Source organism: Phytophthora cinnamomi (genome assembly GCF_018691715.1).
Source record: "Phytophthora cinnamomi strain GKB4 chromosome Unknown Contig16, whole genome shotgun sequence".
In the NCBI taxonomy this organism is placed as follows: Eukaryota; Oomycota; class Peronosporomycetes; order Peronosporales; family Peronosporaceae; genus Phytophthora; species Phytophthora cinnamomi.
Window position 1 is genome coordinate 2371460 of NW_027150949.1, and position 24777 is coordinate 2396236.

The 24777-nt window shown below is 56.2% G+C and overlaps 8 protein-coding genes across 8 annotated transcripts; 6 read left to right on the forward strand and 2 right to left on the reverse strand.

Moving 5' to 3' along the window:
• Positions 1 to 708: 708 nt before the first annotated feature.
• Positions 709 to 1629, forward strand: IUM83_02680 (exosome complex component rrp41; the record flags this gene model as incomplete). Its single annotated transcript, XM_067926620.1, has 2 exons — positions 709 to 1306; positions 1397 to 1629. 2 exons carry the CDS (start codon positions 709 to 711, stop codon positions 1627 to 1629), a joined length of 831 nt encoding a protein of 276 aa, XP_067796398.1.
• A 309-nt stretch (positions 1630 to 1938) lies between these two features.
• Positions 1939 to 3373, forward strand: IUM83_02681 (Exosome complex exonuclease RRP41 protein; the record flags this gene model as incomplete). Its single annotated transcript, XM_067926621.1, has 2 exons — positions 1939 to 2988; positions 3053 to 3373. 2 exons carry the CDS (start codon positions 1939 to 1941, stop codon positions 3371 to 3373), a joined length of 1371 nt encoding a protein of 456 aa, XP_067796399.1.
• A 589-nt stretch (positions 3374 to 3962) lies between these two features.
• Positions 3963 to 5014, forward strand: IUM83_02682 (uncharacterized protein; the record flags this gene model as incomplete). Its single annotated transcript, XM_067926622.1, has 3 exons — positions 3963 to 4040; positions 4111 to 4281; positions 4346 to 5014. 3 exons carry the CDS (start codon positions 3963 to 3965, stop codon positions 5012 to 5014), a joined length of 918 nt encoding a protein of 305 aa, XP_067796396.1.
• Positions 5015 to 5245: 231 nt separating this feature from the next.
• IUM83_02683 (uncharacterized protein) lies at positions 5246 to 6530 on the forward strand (the record flags this gene model as incomplete). Its single annotated transcript, XM_067926623.1, has 3 exons — positions 5246 to 5365; positions 5443 to 5649; positions 5739 to 6530. The coding sequence occupies 3 exons, from the start codon at positions 5246 to 5248 to the stop codon at positions 6528 to 6530; spliced, it is 1119 nt and encodes a 372-aa protein (XP_067796397.1).
• A 1414-nt stretch (positions 6531 to 7944) lies between these two features.
• On the forward strand, positions 7945 to 9242 carry IUM83_02684 (uncharacterized protein; the record flags this gene model as incomplete). Its single annotated transcript, XM_067926624.1, has 3 exons — positions 7945 to 8067; positions 8144 to 8350; positions 8430 to 9242. 3 exons carry the CDS (start codon positions 7945 to 7947, stop codon positions 9240 to 9242), a joined length of 1143 nt encoding a protein of 380 aa, XP_067796394.1.
• Positions 9243 to 10313: 1071 nt separating this feature from the next.
• On the reverse strand, positions 10314 to 11627 carry IUM83_02685 (CAMK/CAMKL protein kinase; the record flags this gene model as incomplete). Its single annotated transcript, XM_067926625.1, has 1 exon — positions 10314 to 11627. The coding sequence occupies one exon, from the start codon at positions 11625 to 11627 to the stop codon at positions 10314 to 10316; it is 1314 nt and encodes a 437-aa protein (XP_067796395.1).
• Positions 11628 to 13674: 2047 nt separating this feature from the next.
• On the forward strand, positions 13675 to 14229 carry IUM83_02686 (uncharacterized protein; the record flags this gene model as incomplete). The annotated part of the gene is made up of 1 exon (XM_067926626.1): positions 13675 to 14229. The coding sequence occupies one exon, from the start codon at positions 13675 to 13677 to the stop codon at positions 14227 to 14229; it is 555 nt and encodes a 184-aa protein (XP_067796684.1).
• A 3678-nt stretch (positions 14230 to 17907) lies between these two features.
• IUM83_02687 (uncharacterized protein) lies at positions 17908 to 18488 on the reverse strand (the record flags this gene model as incomplete). Its single annotated transcript, XM_067926627.1, has 2 exons — positions 17908 to 17957; positions 18032 to 18488. 2 exons carry the CDS (start codon positions 18486 to 18488, stop codon positions 17908 to 17910), a joined length of 507 nt encoding a protein of 168 aa, XP_067796393.1.
• Between the last annotated feature and the right edge of the window lie 6289 nt (positions 18489 to 24777).

Genomic DNA, 24777 nt, shown 5'->3' on the forward strand with positions numbered 1-24777 from the left:
GTCAAATCTGGATTGGGTGTCAATGCAACTCTCACTCCAGAAAATTCCTGACACTGACGTGCGATGGCGTTAAGTTTGGCTGAGCTGGTAAGTGTGTGTGTGTGTGGGGGGGGGGGTCTTCGTGTTGCTGCGGCCGAATCTTCCTGAGGGAGGCGAGCAGAGGGTGATTCAAGTGGAGGAGGAAGAGTATCTAGTCGCGATAAAGCATCCAACGCTTTCGAGAGTGTGCTCAGTCAGGTCAGCTATTCAGGACGTCTACGCGAGTGGATGCGGTGGACGTGATGGAGAAGGCAACACCAACGCGCAAGGTTGCTTTGAGTAGCCCGGGTTCTCTTTCCAGCGCCACACAAAGCAATGTTCTGTCCACACAACTCACACGTGCGTTTACAGAGTCCGTACCGTGGAGCCGATGCATTCTACCAAGTTGTTGCTGAGTGAAGAACTTATCTTGGCAGTATTGGGGAAGTGGTTGCGGGTATCGCGCTGCTCCTAGCCATGGATGCTTGTGCTGCGTGTTGCTGGCCGCGCTGCCCGAGTCCGTGCCCACGGCCGCCCGGAGCAAAGCGAAGCGCACCCGAAGGCCTCGCCTAGCCAAGAAGAAGAAGAAGAAATCGAGAGTGAATGTCAACTTCAACTTGGCACCACCTACTACCGTTTCCACCTCATTAAGTACGACCGACCCCTGTCCAAGCAATAACTATCGGTATCATGGCGGCCAAGGCGGGCAACGCGAGCGTGCTGGGCGGCGGCGGCGGCGGCGAGTTCATCTCGGTGGCGGGGCTGCGTGTGGACGGGCGGCGCAGCGAGGAGGTGCGGCGCATCCGCACGCGCTTCGGGCTGTTCTCGCGCGTGGACGGCTCGGCCTACTACGAGCAGGGCAACACCAAGGTGGTGGCGGTGGTCTACGGCCCGCGCGAGCTGCGCGCGGGGCCCGCGGCGGGCGGCGCGGCGGCCGTGGGCACGGGATCGGGCAACGCAGCCAGCAACACGCAGCCACGCGCCGCCGTGAACTGCGAGTTCACGCAGGCGGCCTTCGCCACGTCGGAGCGCAAGCCGCAGCGCGGCGGCGACCGCAGGAAGCTCGAGATGTCGCTGGCCGTGAAGCAGATCTTCGAGGCCTGCGTGCAGACGCAGCTGTACCCGCGCTCGCAGATCGACATCTTCGTGCAGGTGCTGCACGCGGACGGCGGCGAGCTGCCGGCCAGCATCAACGCCATCACGCTGGCGCTCATCGACGCGGGCATCGCGCTCAACGACTTCGTGGTGGCCTCGTCCGCCGGCTACCTGCAGCAGACGATGCTCTGCGGTACGGCGTGCAGTGGTGGTAGTAGGACAGGGTAGAGTGGGAGATTGACTGTTGTTGTTGTTGTTATTGTTGCTGCTGCTGCTGCTGCAGACCTGAACTTCGCCGAGGAGGCGGCGCGCGCGCCGCAGGTGGTGATGGCGCTGAACCCGCGCACGCAGAAGCTCAACCTGCTGCAGATGGAGTGCAAGCTGCCGCTCGAGCTGTTCGAGAGCCTCATGGAAGTGGCCACCGAGGGCTGCAACCAGATCTACGACCTGCTGCAGAACGCCGTGCGCGAGAACACGTGGAGGCGCCTGCGTCTGCGCGGCTCGGCGGTCGCCTAGCCGAGCTCGGAGTGCCTGTACCATTACCTACAGTACTGTAGACGCAGCAACAGAGTACCGGTAAGGTGGGTAGGTAGAACCGCCCTACCTGCCTCTTCACACGGGTAGGGCCCGCCTTTTGGCGGGTCATTTGAATTTAATGTTGAAATTTGTATGCTCATGTGCCAACCGGGCGTTCGTTGTGTCGCGCATACAAACCCCAAGTGACTTCTTTTCAGCCAATCCCGCGCTTTCGCGGGGCAAGTGGAAGTTTGAATTCGCGTCGTGCGCGCGTGATCAGTTCCCGAGCTGCCTTGCCTCGCGCAGACCATGGCCCTCCGCTCCGCCCCCACGGCCCGCGCGCCCGCCGCACGCGCCCCGCAGGATGCGCAGGAGAACCAGGACCCCGATCATGTGGGTTTCGCGGCCAAGTCGCTCGTATCCGCAGCAGGGCCGCCGTCCAAGGCGAGGAACTCCATCTCCGGCGACTCTGGCCCGCACAAGCACCGGCGCGCGCTGCACAGCATCGACAGCAACCGTCCTCGGCCGGCGGTAGATGCTCCCAAGCGTTCGCTGTCCAGCGCGCCCGCGTGTGGCCTCCAGAGCCCATCACAAGCCAAGAAACCGCACGGACAGGCCGCCAGCTCAGTACCAGTCTCTAGAGAGGCGAACTCAGCCCAGGAAAGGCTGGAAACAGGCCACACAGGCGATGCACTTGCAGCGGCCAATGAGACGCAGAGCTCATGCGTCGCGCTGGAGCAGTTGGAGCAGCAGGAGAGCGAGAACTTGGCCTGGATGGACATGATGCTGGCGCTGCTGGAGAAGCGCTACGGCGCCGAGGCCTCGCTGCCCGTGTGTCTCTCTGACCTGGAGGCGGCCAAGCTGCTGCAGTTGCCGCAACGCAAGAGGCTCAAGACAGGGGTCGCCTCGCAGTCCAGGACTAGCCTGGACGCCTCTAGAACTCAGACTACATGCACCACAAACAACAGGGACAGGTCAGCGGCAGCTCCATGCTCGGGGACGAACCTGCAGCAGACCCCAGCGCGGTTCGAGCTCGAGCAGGAGCAGGGGCTGTCCCAGGAGGACAAGCGCCAGCGACTGCTGCTGCGGCATGCGCAGCAGATCCAGGCCTCGAGCGTGTCGTCCTCCACCAGTTGCGGCTGCAAGACCGGCTGCCTTAAGATGTACTGCATGTGCTTTAGCTCCCGAGGCTTTTGCCACGCCGGGTGCGCCTGCGACGACTGCAAGAACGGACGCAAGAACCAGGCCGAGCGCGTGGAGGCCATCCAGAACTATTTAGCCAATGACCCGCGCGCCTTCTCCTTCGCGTCGCTGCCCCAAAGCGCGAGCACCACGGGCTTCCTTCACCTCCTGCCGCAGGTACGCCTTGCGTTCTTTTGCTCTCGCCCAACTGGAAGGCTCATGTCGTGCTTGGTGTCTACAGAAATCTAGCGCGGTCGTGATGCGTGGTTGCCGCTGCAAAAAATCCAAGTGTCTAAAGAAGTATTGCGAGTGTTTCCAGAACGGCATTGCCTGTACGTCGCACTGCCGCTGCATGGACTGCTCGAACCACAGCGAGTCGACGGCTGCGCACCAGCACCCCCACCTGCAGAAGGGCAGCACTACTACCCACGGTAAGCCTGCCCACTCCGGTTCCAGCGTCTCCCCCACGGCCAAGTCCAAGCCGTTCCACCCCGTGCAAATCACCGTGACCAAGCAGCCCCGCCGGAACCTCGTGGGCAAGACGCTCCGCCTCAACCTGTAATCTGCGGAATCTGCTGGAGACCCTCGAGAACGCAGGGCGACTTCAGTTTGCAAGTGCAGTTGTCCTTGCTTAACGCTACACAACTCCGAAAACACTAAAAGCGCGTGTGCGCACTATCACAATAGACCCCGAACAATTCTTTTTTGCTGTGAACCCCCAACAAAAGAAGATGCAAGATATGATAATGGAGCGCGATCATCAGAAAGCATTTCTGCATCCTCTTCCCTGGTGTGCATTCGCTGCGTCAGGTGTATGAATCACTATGTTTCTACCTGAACAACATGGAGATCAGCATCTCCGATATCTCACGGTCTGAGACGACTTCACTGACGCGTTCAACGCGCGTATCACTTCTAAAGACGCGAATGGCATCACCATCGAGTCGAACACAGTCAGCCTGATGCAGTTCTTCGAGCCCTCGATTTGGACGCGAGCCCTGCGCGATTGTGCCTCGAACTAACGTCGACGAAGACGAGCTCTACCCGTATTGACCGAAGAAGTGCTACCGGATAATTCCGGTTACGTCTACACATCTGCCTCACATTCGATGATATCGTGCAATCCCAAGCCCCCGAGGGAGATCAGAGCCATGGCCACCGCCGCCGACAGCAGCCAGGCCACGGAGCCCCGAGCCAAGAAGCGCAAGCCCACGTACCTCGTCCGCACGGTGCGCTCGATCTCCTTTTCGTGTCTTTTTGGCGGTTGGCAGGAGTTTGTGACGAGCTGCTTGGATGCAGGAGGAGGAGACGGCTCTGCGCGACGAAGTTGAGCGGTTGGAGGCGCGAGTGAACGCTCTGAAGGCCGGCGACCAGCAGCAGCGCAACGCAGAGACACAAATGCTGCTGGATATCGTCAGGAACGAGCAACTGGGCGTGGCGGCGGCCCAGTCGCTCATGATGGAGTTCTCGGTGAGGACGAGCTCTACTGGTATCATTTGCTCTGTGGTGTTGACTTCCTCCGTTGCGTGGCTAGAGGACGCGGTATCCCCATCCCTTGTACTCCCGCATCTGCCTTAAGAAGGACTGGAGCGAGCGCAGAGCTGCGCTGCTAGCTATATGGGACGAGAAGCTGCAGAACGCCTACAACCACGTCACGGCGCGCAGCCTGCACATGGCTGGCGGCGCTGATCTAGAGTCGAACGAGAAGTTCGAGACGGAAGACGGCGACATTTGCTTTGTGGGCGTCGCGGTGATCCACTTTCCAGGCGTGCAGTCGCTGCGGCAGGTCTTCGAAGCGCTGTATTTCTACCTGAACAACATGGAGATCAGCATCTCCGAGCGGCTGGGGCATATCACGGTGCGAGAGGACTACGACATAATTGAAGGGTCCGCGTTCAACTCGCTCATCACGTCCAGCGACGACAACGGGATCGCCACCGAGTCGAACACGATCGCCCTGATGCAGCTCTTCGAGCACGGAGACCCTCGCTTCGGAGGTGAGCCCTGCGCTATCGTCGCCTCGGACTGCGTCGATGAGGACGAGCGCTACCCCTACCGGTCGTCTGACCACGTTCGCAAAGACATCTCCGGCGCCATACTGCTGACCGCCTGCAGACAGAAGGCGCCAGGCGCAAGCACCGATAGCGACGAGGTGGTCGTCACGATGCGCCGTACAGGACTTATCAGGCTGCATCGCCCGTAATTCTCCATGTCCCCGTTCGCGGAGCAGGAGATGGAGGACGGCATCGCCGACTGGGGCAAAGTCATGATCAAGACCATGCGCGACGCCTTGTACGCCTAGAATGTAGCAGACAAACAGGTCACCTCGAGCAATGGCGCTGAAGGCTCAAACCCGCTAATGTTATCAATGCTATGGATAGAGCAACAGTGAGTGCTCCGTGCTGATCGTCCGCCTCACATTCGAGTACAAGAGATGCCGCGCAACGCCAAGACCCCGAGACACCCCGCGCCCATGTCGGACGACTCCACCGACAACAGCCAGTCCACGCAGCCTCGGGCCAAGAAGCGCAATCCCACGTACCTCGTCCGCAAGGTGCGTTCAGGGCCGGTCTAGTATGTGATGACTCCGACCTTTGCCTTCCTAATGCTTAGCTGTTGTCGTATTTGCAGGAGGAGGAGAAGGCTCTGCGGGATGAAGTTCTGCAGCTGCAAGCTCAAGTGGCAGTGCTCAAATCCAAAGGGCTGCCGACAGGAGCTGCGATCGCTGCGGACCCAGCGCTGCAAGAGTCTACGGCCAAGCCGAAGGTGCTGACGGACGTCATAAGGATGCAGCAGTTGGAGCTCGCTGCCGCCCAGTCGCTGATGACGGAGTGCTCGGTGAGGGTTTCACTGTAATTGATCGCAATGGTTGTACACATGTAGTATTAAATGCTGACACGGAGGTGAACTGTGCATGGCAAGCAGAGGACGCACATTCGCACCCGCTGTGCACGCCCATTCGCCTCAAGAAGGACTGGGCTGCACGAAGAGAGACGCTGCTGGCCATTCGCAACGAGAAGCTGAAGAATGCGTACGACTTCGTCATGGCTCGTAGCTACTTCACAGCCGACTCTCTGGGCCACGAGTCGAGCGAGAAGTTCGAGACCGACAACGGCGACGTTTGCTTCCTGAGGAACGTCGTGGTGCGGTTCCCCGGAGTGCAATCCCTCAAACAGGTTTTCGAGGCGCTGTACTTCTACCTGACGAACATGGAGATCAGCATCTCGGAGCGCCTGGGGCATATCACTGTGCGCGAAGACTATGACGTCCTGGAGGGTTCCGCGTACAACGCGCGTATCATGAGCAATGAGAATGGCGTGACGACCGAGTCGAACATCATTGGGTTCACGCAGTTGTTCGAAGAGGGCGATGCTCGGTTTGGGAGCGAGCCGTGTGCGATTGTGGCCGTGGACTGCGTCGACGAGTTCGAGCTGTACCCCTACCGACCGTCAGAGCGCGTTCGCAAGGACATCTCGGGGGCGATTGTGCTCACAGCGACCAGGCAACAGAAGCAAGCCCAAGCGAGAGAAGTCTCACTTGGCAAGACGGCCAATAACAGCGAGATGGTCGCGACCATGCGCCGCACCGATTACTTGAAACACCATCGCGCAGAATTCCCAGTAGCAGCGTTCGCCCAACAAGAGCTGGAGGCTGGGATTGCCGACTGGGGCACGGTCATGATCAAGGCGATGTGCGAGATCCTGTACGCTCGAAGCTGATCTGCAAACTCGCATTGGTTTCACGAAATCGGCGAGTATGTTTCTAGCCACGAGAGACATCAACAGGGATTGACAGTACTGGCACTTTTCCTTATTACTGTGTAAGTAGTTCGCAGGGCTACTTTATCAACTACTATAGGACCTTGTAGCTTCGATCATGGATTCATAACTACTACAGTAGTACTACTACGGTACTACCAAACTACTGCCGGTTGACGGTCGAAATATCCACTTGTCGTGAACCTATATATCTGAAAAGCTGTCTCGCAGTACTCCCGGAAACCCTGGTCCTGCGTCGCGAAGTCGTACTCGTTCGCAGCCATCAGCAGGCTGTCTACTGGCACGCGGCCGCTGGCCTTCATGGCGCCGCGCTGCCCGACACGAACGCAAAGCCCTCGAGCAAGGACAGGTCCAGGGTGTCGCCGTCCAGCAGCACACCCAGCGAGCCGGCGGGCAATGCACCTTCACCACGATATCGCGGCCTCTCAGCAGCCAACGCGCCCTCGTCACCATAGCAGTCTGGAAGGGTCTGTCTGCTTGGGGTCGAATCGACCGATGCGCCTGGAATTCGCGTGCGCAAGAGCGCCACCTCAACCTGCCTTTAGGGTTGCGCAGCGAGAGGGAACATGAAGACAAGAGCGACGACAACTGGGTAAATGCGGCCACTAGGCGGTCCTTTGCTTCGGACGTACACGGCAGAGCACTCATGGGTCGGTACCGAGACGCCCACACGATGGCTTGGTCGTCATTTTAGCAGCATGACTGGATCATGTGGAACTGGTGCGGTAATGCCAAGGACATCGACGTAGCTGAGGCTACTACTCGCCAAGCTGCAATACACTATGCAATAAGCAATTAGCCCTGACTGAGCGTGCTCATATCAGCGCTGGTGAGCACGTGACAGCGCGGAAGACAGGGCCACGAAAACCGCCTGAGAGCTCGACTTGAGCGTTGAGAATGTCTGGCGGTTGCAAAGAAGATTGAAGAATGAGTGAGCGAGCCTCTCACGCGCAGATCACGGCCCAAGCGGCCAATGCAGACGTTCATTCATCTATGGCATCCATATTTTCAATCCCTGTGATTCTTGGCTGTCAAGAATAGTACTGTACCTCCTGCGGGGTGAACTACTAAGTAGTGTATACTATCATAGCAGATGGTACGATATTGCTCAAACTACTGATTACAGTAATAATAACACTGCTACTGTAGTACTGTTGTATACTGTTACTGTACTGAAAAACTCTGCCAACTCCACAGTAACAACGTAAGGTGTGGAAGAGCTGATCCCGTTTGACAAACGCTGACCACGTCAGTTGTGACAGCGGTTATACGTAGGGAACAGGAATCGCGGCGCGCACTCACTCACTCACTCGCCGTAACTTGCCGATCACCTCACCGACGCGATAGACTCGCCATGCCACGCCACCAGGCCAAGCCCCAAGCTGTCGGGTCCAACCTCGACGACTTGGTGGACAGCAACAATTCCCCAGGGGCCAACGCGCCCAAGAAGCGCAAACCCACGTACCTGATCCGCAAGGTGCGCACCAGCTTTGCCACAGTCTCCACTCGGGAAGACGCTCTGTTCACCACTCCACACTGTTTGGCTTGACTAGGAAGAGGAGAAGACGCTGCGGGATGAGATTTTGCAGCTGGAGGCTCAAGTGGCAGTGCTCAAGACGCGAGGCATGCCGGCGGGCTCTTCAGAGGCCGCTGACCCGGGCATGCAAGACTCCAAGGCCAAGTCGAAGGTGCTGACCAATGCCATCAAGCAGCAGCAGCTAGGTATCGCCTCGGCCCAGTCGCTCATGGCGGAATGCATGGTGTGTGGAATAGTTCTTGCTTGTCTTGCAATGAGCGGCGGCTGACTACGTGACTTATTTGCTGGGGCGGGGTGAGCAGAGAACGCAGTACTCGAATCCGCTGTGTACGCGCATCTGTCTGAAGAAAGACTGGGGCGAGCGGAGAACTACATTGCTGGCCATGCGTGAGCAGAAGCTGCGGAATGCGTACGAGTACATGATGACGCGCAACAGCGAAACTCCTGTGGGACAGGACCAAAACTCGAATGAGCTGCTCGAGGACGACAACGGGAACGTTTTCTTGCTGGGGAGCACTGTGGTCACTTTTCCAGGCGTTCGATCGCTCCGTCAAGTGTTTGAGGCCCTTTGGTTCTACCTGACGAATATGGAGATCAGCATCTCCGAGCGACTCGGTCATATTACTGTGAGAGAGGACTACGACATGATCGAAGGCTCAGCGTACAATGCGCGCATTACCTCCAGCGATACGAACGGCATCACAACCGAGTCGAATGCTATCGTGTTTGGGCAGCTCTTTGAAAATGGCGACCCCACGTTCGGCGGCGAACCGTGTGCGATTGTGGCCTCAGACTGCGTCGATGAAGACGAACGCTACCCCTATCACTTGTCTGAGCATGTCCGCAAGGACATTTCAGGTGGAGTCGTTCTGACTGCTACGAGACGAAAGAAGCAGCCAACTACGGGCAAGTGTGGGCAACTATTAGATGAAGTCGAACCAACTGGTCAGGATGAAGAACTCGTCGTCACGATGCGCCGTGCAGGCTACCTGAAGATGCACCATCCCGAATTCCCAGTCGCGCCATTCGCATTGCAAGAGCTGAAGGCTGGAATCGCTGATTGGGGCCAAGTCATGATCAAGACCATGCGCGAGGTCCTGTACGGCCAAATGTGAACGAAGGATGAGCAGATTTTTAAACGAATGGACGTTGTTGCTTGCTTGGACGATCGAGGATTGCGCTGCCTAGCTGGTTGTGAAAATGCCATGATCAGCATTATCCAGTTAGTGTGGAGTCGTAGGGGCTGCAGCTCTGTTCTTGTGAATCGCTTCAGACGCAATTGAAGACGACGGCGGAGGACACTCCAGCTTAACGTGTTCGTTTGCAGAGACAAGAGCACCGTCACGTACGCGTCGTCGTGCGCGGCATCGGGTGTCGCCACGAGCTGGCAACGCATCAGACGCGGCGACTTTCTCTCTGGTGCAGCTTGGAAAGCCGCCGTAGTACATGTACGCGTCTGCATTTCTCCAGCCGCAGGCTGTGGTGATCGTCACGCGTCAGGAAATCCGTTTAGCTAACGGCAGACGTGGACGCAATCACGGTTCCTGCCCATGCAGCAGCAGAACTAGAGGAGTGACGAGCTGGTCTCGAGACACGTTTCAAGGAAGGTATCCACTGCAGTAGTGGCCGCCCAGCAGAGCTACCTCCAGGCACATGGAACCTGTGTGTGTGGCACTGGTTGTCGCCGCAGCATCCGGCGTGGATAGACTGCCGTGCGGTGCTGGCAGCTTTGGCGGATTTGCCTCGAAATGCACAAGCGGGCGATGCAACAAAATGCGGAGCCAGCTTTTCCGCCGTTGTTGACCGCAGCGATACATGTACGGAGCCCGCGCATCAGTCTACCGGTGCAGTTGAACTCAACTCGACCCGTATGCAGTGGATGTTAAACACGTCTTGGCATGTTGTCACCACGTCGTGAACGGAGGACAGAAGGCTCAGCTGCGGTGACATCACGCGCATCCGCCCGCGGATCCGCGCCGAGGAAGATTGCAACGACGAAGGCCTTTGAATTCAACTTTATTAGCTCTTCGACACATAACATACTAGCTCTGCTCTTACTTGTTACTTGCAATTCGGCGGCGCGCTCTTATCAATTGGCGCGCGCCGCCGTTAAAATTCTCGTCTTCTAGATAGATAGGCCCCGCTCTCGATCGGCATAAGTCATAACCTCGTCACACACCGCGTCGTTAGACGGCGATGAGGCTGCGCTCCGTGTGCGCCGTGGCCAGCATGGCCGGGTGGTCCAGCACCTCGCGCATGCCGCCGAGGCGCTTGGCCGGGTCCACCGTGAGCATCTTGGCGAGCAGGTCCATGGTGGCCGCCGAGAACTGGGCGTCCATGCCCCAGAGCTTGAGCACCCCGCGGCAGCCGACGGTCTTGACCAGCTCGAAGCCGCGGCACTCCGGGAAGGGCAGCGTGAGCAGCGGCGAGCCCGTGAGCAGCACGAAGAAGACGGCGCCCAGCGACCACACGTCCGCGCGCACGGGGTCGTAGTACGTGCCGCTCACGGCCTCGGGCGCCGTGTAGTGCAGGTTGCCGGCCACGCGGTCGCGCGAGAGCTCGGCGGCGCGCGTGGTGCTGGCGCCGAAGTTGCAGATCTTGACGTCCCCCGTGCGGCCGATCAGGATGTTCTCGGGGCACAGGTCGCGGTGCGCCACGCCGCTCGCGTGCAGGTAGCGCAGGCCGCGGGCCAGCTGCAGCACCCAGCGGCGCGCCTCCTGCTGCGGCACGCCCTTGGACGGCTTGGGCCCGAGCGCGCCGCGCGAGAGGAGGTGCGACAGCAGGTCGCCGCCCGGGCAGAACTCCATGATGAGGCGGAAGGACTCGCTCTCGACGCTCGTGGCGTAGTAGCGCACGATGTGGCGCCGGCCGTCCAGCACGCTGCGGCAGGCGCTGCTGCTCCTCCTGCCGCTGTTGCTGTTGCTGCTGCTGCTGCTGCTGCTGAGCGCCGCGTAGCTGGCGGCCTCGCGCTCCAGCGCCAGCAGCCGCTGCACGGTGCGCCACTCCTGCCACGTGCGCAGGCCGCCGCCGCCGTTGCGCTCCGAGTCGAGCGTGAGCGCGCGCACCTTGACGGCCACCGTGAGCGCGCCGGGCGCGGGCTTGTCGATGCCCACGGCGTCGGGCGGCACGTCCATGGTGCCCACGTAGACCTGGCGCGTGAGGCGGCGCGCGAGGTCCACGCGCGTGGACGCCGAGCCCGAGGACGTGCGCGCGCGGTCGGAGAGGGCCGGCTCGGAGGCGCGGCCGGACATGGGGTGGTCCGCCGTCGGGGCGCGCTGCTGCGGCTGCTGCTGCTTGCCAGTGGTGAGCTGGTGGGCGGCGGTGGACGCGTCGTCCGCGGGCTCAGTTCTCAAGTGAAGAGACCGCCGCGCGCCGCGGCGAGAGAAGACGAGGCTTACGATCCCACGGCCGCCGCCGCGCCGTGATAGCGCCGATGGATTGGGGCGCTCGCCCAGGGGCAGCGCCCAGAGCGCGCCGAGCGCGCCGCTGCTGTTGGTCATTTCTCACCCGCGCCGCGTCTGCGGGGCCTCGTTTCTGACGTGGCAGTCGTCCGCGGCCAAGGCGGCGGCTTCAAGACTAAGAACTGCCCGGCGGAGTGGAGCAGAGTGGATGGATGGATGGACGGACGGACGGCTGGATGCAGCGCCGAGAAGAGCTGCTGCAGAGGAGGGACCTTCCTTCCTACATGCACTGTACAAGTACATGTAGCAGCGCCGAAATATTGGCCTGCCCAGCCCAGGCCTGCTGCGCCGTAACGTCCCCGGAACGCGCAGTAAAATTTTAGCTGCCGGCGCCGCCAGCATAGCGCTCGCATTTGACTCAAGGCGCAGGCATTATGCACTCGGCGTCCACGCTGCTGCACTCGCCCAAGTGCAGGAGCCGATCTGCCACGTCAGACGAGTCTTATTCGCGACGACTCGACGATGGGCGCCCGCGATGCGGCCTGCACCTTTCGTACGGCATGGCATGCCGTCGCGCAGGGCGCATACAAATGGGGTGCCGCGCCAGCCTGCGCCGCGTCATGTCGCGGCGGTGTTCTCACGCGTACCACGCGCACGGGATCAACTCGTTCTCGCTTCCTCATGTCAAAGGCGGACGTTTCATGGTCAAGTCATGGCCGCCTGCGCTGCAGGCCCGAGCAAGCGAGCGCTTTGCCTATTACTGTATTGTTTGCTTTTTGCCGGCGGGCTGCCGTGGACTCGCTCGAGAGCAGGCAAGTCGCCGCGGCCAGCCAGCCAGCCTATGCCGTTCCTTTTTTCGAGTTGCAGCAGCTGCTGCGTGTTGGCCTTTTTGGCTCAAGCCGCTTGGCTTCACGAGACTCGGCAGACGTCGCGCGTTGTTGCCTCTTGCGAGCGGCGCTGGTGAGCAGCTCGCCGGTCAGTGGGACGCGGATTTGAGACAGCGGACAGCAAGCGCGGGGCGAGCACTGGCACACGGCAAGCAAGCCGAGCCATACCCACGACCATCGCGTGGAGGGCCTGGCACACGCCGGTGCTCGGGGCCGATTACGGGGTGGCGAAAATGGAACCTGTCGGTCCGTGCCGAATCGACTGGACCGCGAGCGAGGTCCGGCCAACATGGTGCAGTCTAGATTCCTGAGTCGCGCGGGGCCACCAACCAAATCGTCTCGGAGCGATGGACAGACGAGGACGCTCCTTGCGGATCCGCCGTGAAAAGCTGTATTAATCGAGCCGGATCCCCCAGTTGAAGGCAACTTCCTCTCTCTGAAGAGCTGAAGAGCGCTTCATGTCTGCTGCTACATGTACTGCTGCTGCTTATCCACGAAAACGAAAACTTGGGATGTGTGTTTTGGGCATGTAATAATGACCACGATATCCTAGAATTTGTCAGCAGGACTTGGGGAACGAGCAAACAGCCCATGCTACGCGGCGCCGTGGGCGTGGCCCCGCAGGCCTCGGACGTGCCCAGACCGCCGACTGAACGGCATCCGCCGCACTCAAGTTCGGGCGGCACCCGTAGCACAGTGTGCGGATTGTGGGAATGGCTCCAGACGAGTCACGGCGGCCAGTACATGTACTCGGTGGAGCGCATGCTGCCGACTACATGTACTACCGCCGCACGTCCCGCGCGGCGCTCGTCATGCTGGTCACGCCCGTTCCGGCGCTTCTGGTGGTGGTGCTGACCGAGTGCGTCCCGCCGCCCAATGTCCACTGGTCGACTTCATGTTCTGGATCCGGCACGCGGCCATGGTGACGCTCATCTTGCTGGACGCCGTGAAGCAGGCCCAAGAGTGTTTCCCGGGCGCGCCGCTGACTCGACGGCGGATCGCCGCGCTTTCGCTCGGACGTGCCACCGTTGCGACATGGCTGGACATCCTGGTGGCAAAGCTCTAGGTCTTCCCTGTCCAGTTCCTCGTGTGCTGGCCCAGCAGCACTGCTGGGCGTCCCCGTGCTCGACGCCATCGTCGCGCTCGCCGAGATTTGCACCGTCGGACGGGACGAGCTGCGCGCCGTCCTGCACGGCGCCTTCCACCTGCGGAGACACGCCAACTTCTTCTCGGCGCAAATGTCGCTCATGGCATGAGTCATGCTGGTCTACCCGGGATACCACGCGCTCTTCCTCGTGTCGCCGGGCGCGGTGCACCGACTGCCGCTGCTTCTGCTGCCCGGCCTGAATCTCGCGTTGAAGAAGATGATCGTGACGTTCGGGTCGCAACTGGAGGACCACGAAGTCGTCGTGGACGTGTCGGACACGCTCTACTCGACGCTGTGCACGGTCAACTCGTTCCTGATGGTGGCGCTGGCCCGCGTCGCTGGTACGGCGCTGTCGCTGTATTCCATGCACAAGCGCTCCTGTTTGGTCCGCGCTCAGACGCTCGGAGGTTCGGTGCCACCGACGGTGGTCCCTGACAACTCTGTACCAGAGCCTGGTGTGCATTCAACGAGAAATTTGGTGCTGGTCACGTGGAAGCTGCTGCAGGCACCTGCAACGTTAGACTCGTCTGAGATGAATCGGATTCGTCTGCAGTCCGGGGTGCGGCGCAAAGTCGCCGACGAGACTGCTGCGTTGCTACGGTCGCTGCAGCTTCACACGCAGGGTATCATCAGAACGATCGAGCGTCCTCGCAAACGTCATCCATAGCCGAGCTCAAGAACAGATTTGCTTGGGCCGCAACGATCGACACTGTCAATAGCGATGAGAACGTTTCGTCGCTGCGAATATCTAGGCTTGGACTAGTTCGTCCTCGTGTTGAAGTCGCCCCCATTGTGGATCAAGATTTTTCTTTTCGCAAAAGTGGCGACCGGAAGACAAACTCGCAAACGGGCGCGCTTGAGCATTCCTCACGCGCAATGGGTGTCGAACCCACCCCATTACCCAAGCTTTCAGGCGACACCCGTTCCGCTCCAACGACAGCAGATCGCTCTGGGCACACATCGGACCATTCAGTTGGTTGTGCCAGCCTTTCAGAAGCTCCAGCCTTTCCCGACCCTAGACAGTTCGTTCAAGATGCCGGTACAGTATTACTTCTCCAACGAAGTAGCCGAGTCCTCGGTGATGCTCAAGTTGAATCGAGCAGGCGGAACATCCAGTTTGTCAACCAAACACTTCAACTTCTGTTCAATAACGAGTATCGGACTCATCGCGTACACGCAATGCATTATTCCGGCCATATACATGGTATATGGCGGCGCTACAGCATCTACCCAACCGAGTCTAGTACCCAGACTTGCGCAACGCGCTGATCTGTTCGCAGAACAGATGCTGGTGGTCGGTATGCTGGTGGCCTTCCAGTTTTTAATGCTGTCGGTTCTTCACAAAATTGTGGCATCTCGCTTTGCGGTGTCAACACTGCACCAGATTGCGTTGATGTTTACAAATATCAAAAGGTTTTCTACACTATCAAGCAAGTTGCGAGCATTCCTTTTGTATTTTTAGGCGGTTGTCAGCCTTGCCACTCAAGAGTGGACACTTCACTGTTCGCACATTGCGTTTTTCAGTGCTATGGCTGTATTTCGTGGCGTCGCAGTGGCACCCTCGAGCTCCGACATCCCGACAGCTCCCCCGTTGTCTTCCATTAGCCGGCGGTTCTCGGTTTCAGTAGACCGGTATTTTTTAGCCCTCTACTCCATCTGCAGACGATTCCAGACCAACCACTATGGACAGTACTCAGTGGAGCGGATGCTAGCGCTTGATGAATACTGCCGGAGAGCGTCACTGCTTCGTGTGGCGCTCGTGTGTGTTCTCACCCCTCTACCTGCGTTGATCGTAGTCATATTGACAGAGTGCCTACCTTTAAGACCCCCGTCCGATGGTCCAGCAGCGAACTACATGTTTTGGATCCGGCATGTGGAGGTAGTAGCGATCATTAAGACTAGTGTCGGACTGCAGGCGAAAGCTTGGGTACCAGACTTGCCATTGACGCCCAGAAGAATACTTGGAATCTCGTTCTGCAGTGCTGGTATCGGTGCATCGATTGAGTTTCTGGTGGCAAAGCTGTGGGCCTTTCCGATTCCCTTTCTCGCTATAATAGGCACCCCAATCCGTCTAGGGATCGTGGTGTGTGTATTCGTCTGCGTCGTAGGGAGAAAGTCTCTTGCGAAGATCGAAGACGGCAGGTTGCAACTACATCGATTTCTTGGTCTCATCTCAGCTTAAGCGTCTGTCATGATAATTTACCCAGCGTTCAACGCCCTCTTTCTTGCGGTTCCTACCCTCGGCCAGCGCCTCTTGCTTCTTCTCCTGCCGGTGTTGAACCTCACTATCAAGAATGTACTTGTGGCGAATGGATAGCATCTGGAGGATCTCTTGCCAGAAGTGGTAGTGTTCACCGGACGTAATGTACACGGTGCTATGCATGCAAAGTGTGAATTCGCTCGTGATGGTGGCCGTAATGGTGTTGGTCCACAACTGCGAGATGGCTCTGTCCCTGCATATGATGAACATGCACTCAACGATTGCCCGAGAGCACCTCATGCAGCATGAGAATGTTCGGCAGGACGACAAAAATGCTGGTACAACTACTCTCATAAAGCTCACGCTTCAGCTTTTGCAGACGCCCACATTGTTAGATGCAACGGCTCTCATGGAGATTTGATTGTTTTCAGGCGTACAACACGACTTTATCGATGAGAGTAAGACGATACTCCAGGGCTTAGTCATCCACGCTGTTTACAACAATGATCGCAAGCCATCCAAGATCACTTCAATGACATATATAAAGGCAAGATATGTATCGGCAGAGACAACGAGCAGCGTGGATGAACCTGCACACCGGGGTGTGCCACACCGCACGGCAGCCAAGTTTCTACCGCTACATGTTCGCCATTCAATGTCGTCGCACCCAATGTCGAATGAATTTGATCATGTAGCTAAGAAAACTACCCTCGCTCAAACCACTGGCAATCGAAGCGGAATCAACAGCGCTACGTCGCAAAGGCACTCATACGCACATTGTAACGAAGACATCCTGTCTGCAAACAAGCCACTATGTAACTCGGCTACCTCGAAATCGCCATCAGTGCTAGATCTCTCGCTAAAACTACGACCTCCTGCCTTGACAAGTGACGCTAACGTCAGTGATTCATTACGAAAACAAAACGCGAAAGTAGTCCACCAAACACTGCAACTGCTGTTCAGCAACGAGTACCTCGGGCTCATCGCATACACGCAAAGTATTATTCCAGTCCTGTATATGGTATATATTGCGGTGCTACGAGTGCTACCCAATCGAGTTTACTATCCAACTACGCGTACAGTCGGTGATGCTCATCTGTTTAGCGTCATTAGCGTATTGGCAGTCTTTCAGTTCGTATCGCTATTGGTCTTCAACAAAGCCATAGCACATCGGTTCTCCATTTCGACCATCTACCAGGTTTCCTTCGTGTTGAAGACCCATGCAGCACTTGTCCAGGATAAGTTGGCAACGTGGTTGATGTTCACAGTGGGGTTCCCGCTTGACCACTACGGTAAGGAAAATTGATACCTCACTTGGTCGTGAAACGATACGCATCTAACTAGAATTTGCCATTGCTGCCAGGCTCGGACTTTTCTTTTCGATTTGCTTGGGTGCATCCCAGCAAAGATATCGATGTATTAAGACCTGCACTGCAAGAAATAGTTTACCATATACTTGAGTACTCGCAATCAAATGCGACAAAATTGGTGCCTACGATTCTCGGCTATTGCTTCATTGCAATGTAGTCTGATTCTACGCCGTGGAAACGTCCTTGAGCTCCTGCAGCTTCATTTTGTCGACTCGAAGCGAGCAGATCGAGGCGGAATGGAAAATGAGCAGGGCGTAGTGGGCAGGTTGGCGCTTTGACCTCTGGAACTGAGTGCATCCACGCGATTCGGCGGCTAGCGGGATGACTGCAACAACGCGAATTATTATGCTTGGAAAGCGCTATGCCCCTCGTTGACTGCTGCATAGGTTCCGGTTTTTCATTTGAGGGATATGTTGCTTCCTAGGATTGCAGGGTAAGCCAGCCTTCGAGCCAAGCTTATTAGACTACTTCTGGCGCGTTTGGTCGATCATGGTGATCCGTTGTGGTTTGAACTGATAAAAAACTCTACACATTTTGACGCCACTCCGCTTTGCCTGAGCAGCCACGTGCAGGTAGACCAGCTGTCCGGGGATCTGTTTTGTTTTGGACTTAAGGTGCATTGTTGTCACTTAAGGTTAGTTAAATGATAAACGATAATACTAAGGTACCACTTGTTCCAGAGCCTGCTGTCGAAGCTCGTAATGAACGCTAAACGAAGGTGTTCGGTGCGCACAAATTCCGTGCAAGGGCCTTTACATTCTGTTGGTGAATTCGCTCAGGGTGGGCACTTCTCCACCCACTCAAATCGAAAGGTAAAGTCGGCTCCTGCAATCAAACAAGACAAAACAATTAGTTGATCTGTCACAAGACCCTGTTGGTAGCGCACAACCGTAGCCTACCATAGTGCTCCAACATGATGCTCACGGCGAAAAGCAACCAGGTCGCGATCTTGCTTTGAACAAGCCGGGCGTGCGTCTCCAGAACAAACGCCACTTGGTACAGCGTAGAAACCCCGAAACGGGTAGCAACAAAAAAGTGAAGCCCTATCAAGATTCCCGTTTGAAGACCCACAAAGACCGCGATTACAGTGACGCGCTGTGCTAAACCCTCCGGGTGGTTAAAATCCTCTCCACTCAGGTAGAAAATGCGGTTGGGCATCTCCTCCATGATGGCCATGTAACCCATATAGATCATGGGGGTGATGCATTGAGCATAAGCGATGAGACCGAGATACTCGTCATTAAAGAGGAGCTGCAGCGTCTGGTTCACTGCCACGGTGTTTTGTTTACGCGTTTCTTTCAGCACGTCGTTGATCATGGGTTTCCCAGGCATCAGTAGTGTACGGAGCTTGAGCATGGTCGCTAGCTCTGTCGAGGCTGCGGTGAGCTCGACCAAACTTTGTGAAGATCCCAAGTGTTGGGTTGCCAGCTTCCGATATGCCCTCCTTTCGATGGCAGTCGGTTCTGGCATAGCGGAAACTTTTCGTGCAGACCCGCATCCCAGTTGAGGAGAAACTCGCCGCGACGACCCTGACCCCGTTTGAGTTGAGACTCTGCGCGCTGAACCGCCTTGGATCGATGGACGTCGCGAGAAAGGTTCTACTTGGCCGGAAATCCTTCGTGTTGACCCCGCTTGGCCAGATATTCGTCGCGAAAACGGCTCAATCGTACTCGGTAATGTCGGAGTACTGGAGCGGGTTTGTGCTGATGTGGGTCTTGAAGGTGCTGCTGACGTCAGCTCGGCCGCTTCATTTGGTGTTGTTTCGTTCTCGAAGCTGTCGGTGTCCGAGTGTTCGTCCACTTCAGTCTCAGCTTTCTGGTCGAGTAGGTCCTTACTGTCGATGCGAAGCCCCAGTGAATTGCCCAGGCGGGTTCCAATTTGAACACTGAGGTGTTTGCCTGCTTGTGGGATTAGGAGAACGGCAGCTCGTAACCTCTGCATGAACTGCGAAGGCGGTTTTTCTGCGACTGCAAAGTGCCCCGAGCTAAATTCTGGGCCGCTCACAGCAGTCGATGAGTAACGAGACTTTCGCTGTGCCATGGAACGGAATTCTGTCGGTCTCCGCTCGTTGTTGTACACGCACCGAGCCGCAAGGGCCTCGAGAAGAGCTTTGCTAGCCCCGGATACTTTGTGCTCAGCGCAGGAGAGCAGACAAATCTGACGCAACTCGGCTGGGTCAAGTTGGCCGGGCATCTGCAGTAGCTGGAGCGTAGCCTGGAAAAGCGACCCAAGCGAGTCTTCATGGGTCTCCACCGGAGTAATTGTGCCAAGCGCTTTGGCGCTTAATTTCTGCTGTCGATGCCGGTCCTGCTGAATTGCGCGATTTGCCAGGGCCACGCGTGATCTTCGGTTCATCCCGTGCAGTGCCAGCATCATGTCGATCGTGTTGAGTGTCACGACAATTGCCACCATCTTTAGCGAGTTCGTGCTACGCATGCAAAGAGCAGAGTACAGGGAGTTGAACACATCGACAGTGAAAACAATCACCTCTGGTAGCCGATCTTCCAGGTGAGCTCCACATGCAGCGAGGATATTTTTCATGGATATGTTCACAACAGTGAGCAGAGCCATCAGGTACGGCTGCACACGCGATGGTACCACGAGAAAGAGAGCCTGGTAGGCTGGATAAATCGTCGCGAGCGATCCCTGCGCCACAACAAGCATAAAGTACCGGTTCACGCGGAATTCAGCATCCGGAACGTCTTGGAGGGCGTCACCCCCTAAAACGATCTTCGCGACGACAGTGGAAATGACGACCAACCCAGGCGTCTGTAGTACGTTCATGAAAGGAACCGGGAAAACCCAAAACTGCGCAGTTATAAAGACGAACGCTGTTGTCACCCCTGCAACGGCGAGGGTAACACCGAAAATGGTAGCGATAGGCAAGTGGAGCTCGGCTAGCCATGCTTTAGCCTGCATCAACCCGCTAAAAACTGCAAAACCGAGAACCAAAATGTGCCGGATCCAGAACACGTAGTTGGCGTCGGAGCCTTCAGTAACAGGACGTAATGGTAGATATCCAGCCAGCACGACGATCAGCAATGGAGGCAGTGGCGTGAACACACATACAGCGGCCACCCGAATCGGTGACACCCGTTGGCCATACTCTTCCAGCGCGAGCATGCGCTCCACCGAGTACTGCCCACAATGACTGACCTGGAGGTGCTCCCACAGAGTATAGAGCGGTCCGAATGATTTCCCGATAGCTTTCAGAGTTCTAGCGACGATATGGCTCGGTCGGCGTTCATGTTGTGGGTGTGACGGTCGAAATGAAGCAGGTTTCACTGCTATCGGCAGCGGGCCCACCACTATGCCCAGTTTCCTGGGCATGTCGACTCCACCGGGACAATCCAGCGAGGTTGGACCGGAGTGAACTCGGAGTTGTTGACATCCGAGTGCCAACGCGTTGCGTTGCCGCGAATAGCTGAGAGTTTTTCTTGCTATTCCTGCCTTGCATTTCGGAGACCACTCGTCATCTCTAAGTTTGACTCGTGCGGTGGTCACTGGTGCACACTTCAAAGTGTTTCTTTATAAAGAACGCCACAACATCATCCGCTTCCTCCGGATTTGGCTCTCACCCAAGCGAACGGGAAAGTAAAGCCGGCTCCTAAAGAAAAAAAAAAACACTTTAGAGTATGATGCCTACGTTAGATGCAGAAAAAAGCAAATTTGGTGAAGTGGTAGAGTCGTAGGATACCATAGTGCACAAGTGTGGACTGCACGGCGAGGATGAGCCAGATGAGAAGTCTTCCCTTTTGAAGCACGAATTGGGTCTCCACGACGAAAGCTACTTGGTAGATGGTCGACACGCCGAAACGTTTCGACGCAAACACTTGCAGCGCCATTAACCCAGCGAATTGTAAGGTAGCGAATTGTAAGGTAGCTAAGACTCTAATCACCATCATGCGCTCGTTGAACTAGTTTTCGTCTCCAAAGTAGCGACAGTGGGTCGGATAGTAGACATGATTCGGCATTGCCCACAACACGGGCATGTAGAATAGGTAAAACACAGGAATGGCCGCGTGAGTGTATGTGAGCAATCTGAGGTATGCATTGCTGAAAAGAAGCAGCAACGTTTGCTTGACTGCGCGAGTGTTCTGCTTCTGTGTTTCCTCCAGAGCGGTGCTGATGAAGGTCGTCGAGGTGCGGTGTGCTGCCGTTGGTGAGGGTAGAGTTGCCTTCATTGACGAATCCAATTGGAGTGAACTTCGAGAGGTTGAAGAGACTCATGAAGGAGACATTTTTGTAGCTCGAAGAGGCTCCACAGCGTACTCATGAGACGGAGCGTCGAAGGCTGAATCTTCATGAATGGCTTTCCACGAAGTTGAGAACTGTCTTGGGTATGATTTCGAGTTCCGAACAGCAAGCTACAATTTGTACAACCATCACACCAGTGTGCAACCGATGAAATAGTTTCGAGTGAGTCTGCAGTGGCACTGCGAATCGAGACGTGTTTAGATTTCTTCCTTCAATTGCTGCTGCAGCGTACTGCGCTCGCATTTGCCCTATCGACACCATGCGAGGTGTTTTGCAATCATTATTGTACACACGCTGAGCAGCCAGTAATGCCAATAGATCCATATTTGCCTAAGTCGATGCTGCAATCCAGACAACAGTCGAATTCTTTGGAGCTCAGTAGCATCGAGTTGTCCTGGACACTGCAACAGCTTTATTGTCGCTGCTACAAACGTGCTCAGCAATTCGGAATCCCCACTTACTGTAACCAAGCCTGCAACGGGTTGCCAGCTTTCCACAGTGTGTTGTTCCGGTGGTAGACCAGTAAAATATCTCCAAGTCCTCGCCACTTGAGAGCGTCGACCCATCCCATACAGCGTCAGTAGAGCCTCAATTGCGTTAAGCACTACAGTCACCGTTTTCAGCTAGCTGCATGCAAAGTACGGTGTAAATCGTGCTGAAGACAAGACCTGCACTTCGGCAAATTATCCTCAAGGTGTGACCCCCACGCTGTTTGAAGATTTTTTAACGCCATGTTCTTCGCGGGCAAGAAGGAGAGCACGAGAAGCTGTAGATACCCGTCCACCATTAGAAAAACGACTTGGTACGCGGGGTAGATGCCCAACAGCGCAGCGTTTATTGCTGTGAGCATGAGAAACCGGCGGCCACGACACTCGCCGACCTGGATGCCCTCCATCGGATGAGGACCTAGCAAAACTCAACAGCCCACATACTAAACATCAACGGCGCGCCAGCGACGATAAGGAATGGTATCGAAAACACCCACAAATGAGGAATAAGTATATTCGTCGCTGTGGACACGGATGCACTGACATCTCCAGCAATAATTACCTGTAGTAAAGTGAGAGGCATTTCTGGAATCCACACCTTGGCCTGGATCATAGCCCACAGAATCTGTATTACCTCCAGAAGGGTATGTCATTCCCAAAACATGTAGTTCACCAGCGCTCCCTACTTCGCAGGTAGAGTCTCGACAAACACGATAGCAAGTAGTGGACCGAGAGAAACAACGACACAAGTCGCCACAACTCTGAGAATCGAAACTCGTTGGCAGTACTCATCAAGCGCAAGCATACGTTCAATCCAGTATTGGCCGCAGTGGTCGGCCTGCAAATGCTCCCAGAGATCATAGAGCGGTGCCACAGACCTCCCGCACACTCGGTGCTCCGATCAGCGGTTATCTTGGGAGGTGTAGGCAAAATATCTGCGTCTTTCACAGAGTTTCTAGGACTCTGCGACGTTGCTTGATTTGTATCCCCTAGAGCTCGCAGCAAGCCGGTATGCCGAGGCTGTGACTCTCGCACTTGGATGATCGTTGCTTGGCCATATTACTCGCCGCGACAATGCTCTCTAACATTTGTAGGGGTAAACTGAGGAGTCCAAGAAAAACGCTTTTACGCACGCTACATTCACATACACGCTGCGCCGCCGTCTGTACGACTCGCCGCTGTGATATTGAGAGCACTTGGTCCTCTTGTGAAGAATGACGAGGTGCACGAGCATGTCTGGCGTTGTTCATTCTGGGCTTGACTAATTCGTCGTGGACTTTCCAACACACTGAGAATAGTAGTCCAATTGGAGCAGCAATTTTTCTTGGCTGTTAGGCCAAACAGTCATGAATGCTGTCTGGTGGTTGGGCTATCAGTGTGTCCGGCTTCAAGCGGGAAGTTGCAAACCAGGCCCCTGCAGTTTTATTTGTTTGATACTATGTAGTATCTCTTCTGAGTTGCGGGTGAAGATAGATAAAAGTTTATCCACGTGCTGTGGATCCACCAGCGCTCGATTTGTGCAGCCAGGCAAAGTGGAAACTGAAGTCCACACCTACGTCAGTTAATTAACCGAATGTCAGAACGATTTTGACGAAATCATTGCCAGACAGATCTTACCGTAGTGCACAAGCGTCGACTGCACTGCGAATATCAGCCACATCAGCAGGCGGCACTGGGAGAGTGCGAACCGCGACTCCAGCACAAACGCCACTTGGTAGATCGTTGAAATCCCAAACCGCTTCACCACAAACGCTTGTAGAACAACGAGCACCACCAACTGTAACGCGGCTAGAATTCCAATCACTTTCATCCGCTCGCTAAACTCATTGTGCTCGCCGAAGTAGCGATAGTGGGACGGGTAGTAAATGTGGTTCGGCAAGGCCTGAAGCACGGGCATGTACAGCAGGTAGACAAGAGGGATAATACACTGGGTGTACGCGATGAGTCCGAGGTATTCGTTGTTGAATAGCAGCTGAAGGGTTTGTTTGACGGCTCGGGTATTTTGCTTCTGAGTCTCGAGTTCATTCTTTACAACAGAGTTGCTAGCGGCCAGCGTTGGGCTGCAAACCTCAGCAAGCGCCTGGGCTACTGTAGACTCTGGAACGACGGTAGATGCGTGCGAAGAAAGGTTTGAGGACTGTCGAGTGAATCGTTCGCTCTCCGATTCTCCCGAGTTGGTACTTTTGCTCGAATTGTCATAATGCTCCAGCCGCAGATCCAATGTAGTTGTTTCGTGGGTTTCAGGACGCAAAACTAGCCGTCTAGCCGCTCGGGCTACCCATAAAACCACACGCAATCGCTGAGCTGGCTTTGACGTAGTTGAAGCATAAGAGTGACTGATAATATGCCCCTCTATCGAATTTGAAGAATATTTGTCCTTCATTTCGGCTACAGGTATGGTCTCCGTTGATCGGCGGCTGGTGTTGTACAAACAGCGCGTTGACAGGTCGTCCAATAGCTTTACGTTGGTGGCCAAAAGCTTGTGCGGTAGACCTGAAAGCAGTCGAATCGTTTGTAACTCCGCCGCATTGAGTTGATCTGGAGTTTGGAGTAACTTTACAGTAGTGTTGACCAAAGTGGTTAGCAGTGCAGGACTGCCACCAGCGCTAGCAACAGAGCCCAACACCGACTGCCTCCTACGCAGCTTCTGCTGCTGTCTCTCCATAAACTGGTACATTCGACAAGCGCGAGTAACTTTCGACCTCCGATTCATTCCATGGAGAGATAGCAGCATGACCGCCGTGTTCAGCACCAGCGTCAGCCCGACCATTTTCATCGAGTTAGCGCTATGCATACAGAGCACCGAGTAAATGGCGCTAAAGACGTCAACGCTGAAGATGATGACTTCCGGTAAATTATCCTGCAGATGCGACCCCAGCGCAGTCTGGAGATTTTTCACC